The sequence below is a fragment of the Sinocyclocheilus rhinocerous genome, unplaced genomic scaffold (genome assembly GCF_001515625.1).
Source record: "Sinocyclocheilus rhinocerous isolate Xijiao unplaced genomic scaffold, SAMN03320098_v1.1 scaffold2038, whole genome shotgun sequence".
Classification (NCBI taxonomy): Eukaryota; Metazoa; Chordata; class Actinopteri; order Cypriniformes; family Cyprinidae; genus Sinocyclocheilus; species Sinocyclocheilus rhinocerous.
In genome coordinates, this window is record NW_015644344.1 from 13806 (window position 1) to 18009 (window position 4204).

General features: G+C 37.6%; 1 protein-coding gene and 1 pseudogene across 2 annotated transcripts in view; one reads left to right on the forward strand and one right to left on the reverse strand.

Annotated features, from left to right (window-relative positions):
* LOC107758149 (heterogeneous nuclear ribonucleoprotein U-like protein 2) overlaps positions 1-2969 on the reverse strand; it is a 6578-nt pseudogene extending 3609 nt beyond the window's left edge.
* The window catches only part of smyd5 (SMYD family member 5), a 16775-nt gene continuing 15503 nt past the window's right edge, over positions 2933-4204 (forward strand). The window contains exons 1-2 of one of the 2 annotated variants that reach the window (XM_016575823.1): positions 2933-3111; positions 3349-3457. In XM_016575823.1, coding sequence (XP_016431309.1) covers positions 2968-3111; positions 3349-3457 — 253 coding nt within the window. In that variant the 5' untranslated portion in view covers positions 2933-2967. The remainder of the gene's footprint in view (positions 3112-3348; positions 3458-4204) is intronic. The other variant, XM_016575824.1, reaches the window with a different exon arrangement.

Sequence of the window (4204 nt, forward strand, 5' to 3'; positions counted from 1 at the left end):
AATCCACAAGTAATCCACAGCACTCCAGTCCATCAGTTAACATCTGGAGAAGACAAAAGCTGCATGTTTGTACGAAACAAATCCATCATTAAGATGATTCTGACGCTTAAACCACTTCTTTCAGCTAAAATACTAGTCCTCTATCCATAATTTTGCTTTCTCCAGTGAAAAAATATGACTTTAATTGATGGACTGGAGTGGTGTGGATTACTTGTGGATTATTGTGATGTTTTTATCAACTGTTTGGACTCTCATTCTGACGGCACCCATTCACTGCAGAGCATCCATTGCTGAGACACTGATGCAATGCTACATTTCTCCAAACCTGTTGAGGAGTTCAGGTGAAACGCCACTCCAAGAGAGCGTCCATTCTTCTGAAACGAGAGCGTCGCTTCTCCTGTCTCACTGATGAACTGGATAGGGAATAGATATAAATTAGTAATGAACCTGAATGCAATTAAAGGAGCAAATGACCCAAAGCTGAAAATCTTTGGGAACAAAGAAACAAACTCATCCTAATCTTAGACGGCCTGAGGGTGAGCACATTTTATAGTACTTACTGCATAGCATCCGATGACATCTCCTTCTGTGAGGGGCTCACCAAACGCCTCTTCCTTTCCTCCAGTTACTATCCTTCCCCGTCCATCAAAACCATATGACAGCTCCACCTCGCCTGAGAAAACGAATAAAAAAAAATTTTTTATTTTAAATTTGATGATAATTTTGAATTTTTTTACACATTTGAATTACAATTTTTTTTTTAAATTTCACTTTTTTATTTTTTTATTTTAAAGAAACGTTAGTCTTCTAGCTGTCTTGTGCTTAATCTATAACAGAATACCTCACACTGCACAGTTTTATACTTCCTTCCTATAACTTCTTCCAAAAACCTATGCAATCTTTATAATCGTCAAAACCCTTCAGGTCTGTAACATGGTTTATTTTTACCTAGCTGAAGGCTTGTGTTGTCCACAGACCAGCCCACTCTGAGCACACAGAGATCCGGGTCACAGCTGGTGTCTAATGCAGGTGCTGACAGTCGCTTCACAAACTGGAGACCCAAAAAAAAGGAATAATAATTCACCAAAGGTGCCATTTAATTAATCACTTTTGTTGCTGTACAAAACATTTACCGGACTCAAACCTCAAGTTCACAGCTTGGCTTCGAATCCGATCTTCCCTTGACAAAATCCATGGCTCATCCTGCACCCTGACCAAAGAAGAGGGAAGTTCTCCCAGAAGAGCGGCTGACCGCTTGCTCCATCAGAGTCCACCTCAAAATGCAGCTCACAGTTATCTGTGAAACACAGTGTTTCTGAGGACAGGCTTTCCTTAAGCTTTCATCTTGAATCAAATGACTCAGTATCTGAGTATGCATCGGTTCTTGATGAATTTACAGCAATCCAGTCGAACATCCTCAAAATCTATTTGAGCTTCTTTCTCGGGCTCCGGCAGCAGCTCTGAGGAAAAACAAATCAGGGAATCAAAGAAAGTTAGAAATAGTAGTCTGTTACCGATTACACATTACATGAGAGAATTGTAGTTAGAAACAATCTGGATTACACATTAGGTAATGTTGTCTGACCACTTTCTGATTACTTTTCACCTAACTTGTTTATCACATAGACTTGCATGAGATTATACCAAACTGATAAAAAACAAACAACAAAGAGTAAAGTAACTGTAACATAATCTAATTACAAGTACTTAATTTTTGCAATCTGATTACGTAATCCAGATTACATGTGATCCGTTACTACCCAGCACTGCTTACAGAATATTTATATTTCAAATAAATGCTGTTTTGACCTTTGAAAACAGATCTTCAAAGATCAATTTTAAAACTGATAATAATCAGAAATGTTTCTCGAACAGCAGAATGACTTCTGAAAGATCACGTGACACTCAAAACTGGAGCAACGATGCTGAAAAATCAGCTTTGCATCACAGGAATGAATAATATTTCAAAATATATTCAAATAGAAAACAGCTCTCTTAAATTGCAATAATATTTCGGAATTTTACAAAGAAATGCAGTCTTGGTGAGCATAAGCAATTTCCTTTAAAAAAAGTGGAAATTATATGTTCATCGAAATACCTTGTAGTACAAGCTCTTGCAGTTTCTACAGATCGATAATCAATACCTGTTGTAATAAATGTCTTCTTTGAACTCGTAATAATCTCTGCCTCTCTCCTCATGAGGCCTCTTCAGTTCCCTGCTTTCCTCTGGGCTGGAGTCCACCGTCTCAGGTCCATCTGACAGCCTAAAGAGCACTGCAGGAGAGAGCGACCATCATTTGCTCATCTTGCTTTAATTGTATTATATGAACAGCAAAGCAGCACTATTTTAATTGTGCACTAAGGATGTGTTACACTGGTCTTTATTTTATAAAGAATAGAATTAGACTAGAGAGTGCTAGAGTTAGAACCTAAATAGAGTTTTGATAAAGCGCAACTCATTAAAATCAGCACGTATGTTTGTTTATAACTGTCATATTCAAGTTATATATTTCCGTGATGTTTAATTTGTAATTCTGTTGTTCTTTTATTGTCCATCAGGCAAAAGATCCGACTCGGGACGATTCATTCATTCATTCACTAGAACGATTCATTCGTTCAGTCACTAGAACGATTCATTCATTCATTCATTCATTCATTCACTAGAACGATTCATTCGTTCAGTCACTAGAACGATTCATTCATTCATTCATTCATTCATTCACTAGAACGATTCATTCACGAATGTGACGTCACTAGTTACAGTTGTTTTGCCCCGCCTTCCAGTGCCACAGTTTTACGTTTTTATTAAGCAGTACCAGATTAAGCCTAGCATTTATGTTTATAGCAGGCAGCACCGATATTTTCTTCCAGGATAAATCTTTTTAAATCGTCAGAGAAAGCAGGCTTATCACTCGCACACTATTGGTCAATCCGAGGGGGTTAGAGGTTAATATGTAAATATCCAACATGGCGGCGCCCGTAGATGACATGTTTTCTCGCTGCGTGGATCCCGCCAAAGCCAGTAATTGCGTGGAGGCCCGCTTTATCGATAAAGTCAAGGTATGCAACAGTAACGCCACGATAGAGACCCAGCCTCCTCAAATAATAGAGTTGCGTTGTGTTTTATTAAGCGGTTTAGCTTTGATTGTACTGCTCGCTGTAGCCGGCTGATTCTCATCTCATGCCAGAACCTGCTGATGAAAGAAATGTAGACAAGCCAACATATGTAGTTAAACTGTGACAAATAATCCTATGCATGCGCTCTAAAATGAAGACGTGCGTAAGGACATGCTCCAGACAGCAAACGCTAGTATGCTATTTTCTAACTGTTCAATTATTTCTCCTCAGGGCAAAGGATTATTCGCCAAAAGACCTTTCAAAAAGGGTGACACTATTCTTATTGAGCAACCTCTAGTCTCATCTCAGTTCTTGTGGAATGCCTTGTACAAATACAGAGGTGAGTGCACAGATTCATCACTTTTACAGATGTTCTCGATCATATTTTTTGTGATAAAAGACGTTTTGCAATATGTTATTTATTTATGCGTTGCTTTGAGACCCTGGGATACCAGAATTATGTATAATTATATTTTATAAATTATTCATTTCATGCATTTTATATTTAATACTTATCATTTATACATTTACATTACATTTAGTCATTTAGCAGACGCTTTTATCCAAAGCGACTTACAAATGAGGACAATAAAAGCAGTCAAAACTAACAAAAGAGCAACAATATATAAGAGCTGTGACAAGTCTCGGTTAGCCTAACGCAGTACACGTAGCAAAGTTAGTTTTTTTTGTAAATAAAGAGAAAAACAAGTATTGAAAGAGAATAGAAAATGCTAGCGGTATAGGCTCTTTTTTTTTTAAGTCAAAACAATAGAAAAAGAATACTAGTGTTAGAGGGTCATTTATTATTTTTTTTACAAAGAAAACGAGTAGTAAGTAGAGAGTGCAACTGCTAGAGTGTCAAGTGTTTTTCTTCATAGAATTAGAATAGAGAGTGCTAGAGTTAGAGGGTCAAATGAAGATGGAACAGATGTGTTTTTAGCCGATTCTTGAAGATGGTTAAGGACTCAGCTGCTGGGATTGAGTTGGGCAGGTCATTCCACCAGCAGGGAACAGTTAATTTAAAAGTCTGTGAAAGTGATTTTGTGCCTCTTTGAGATGGCACAATAATACGCCGTTCACTTGCAGA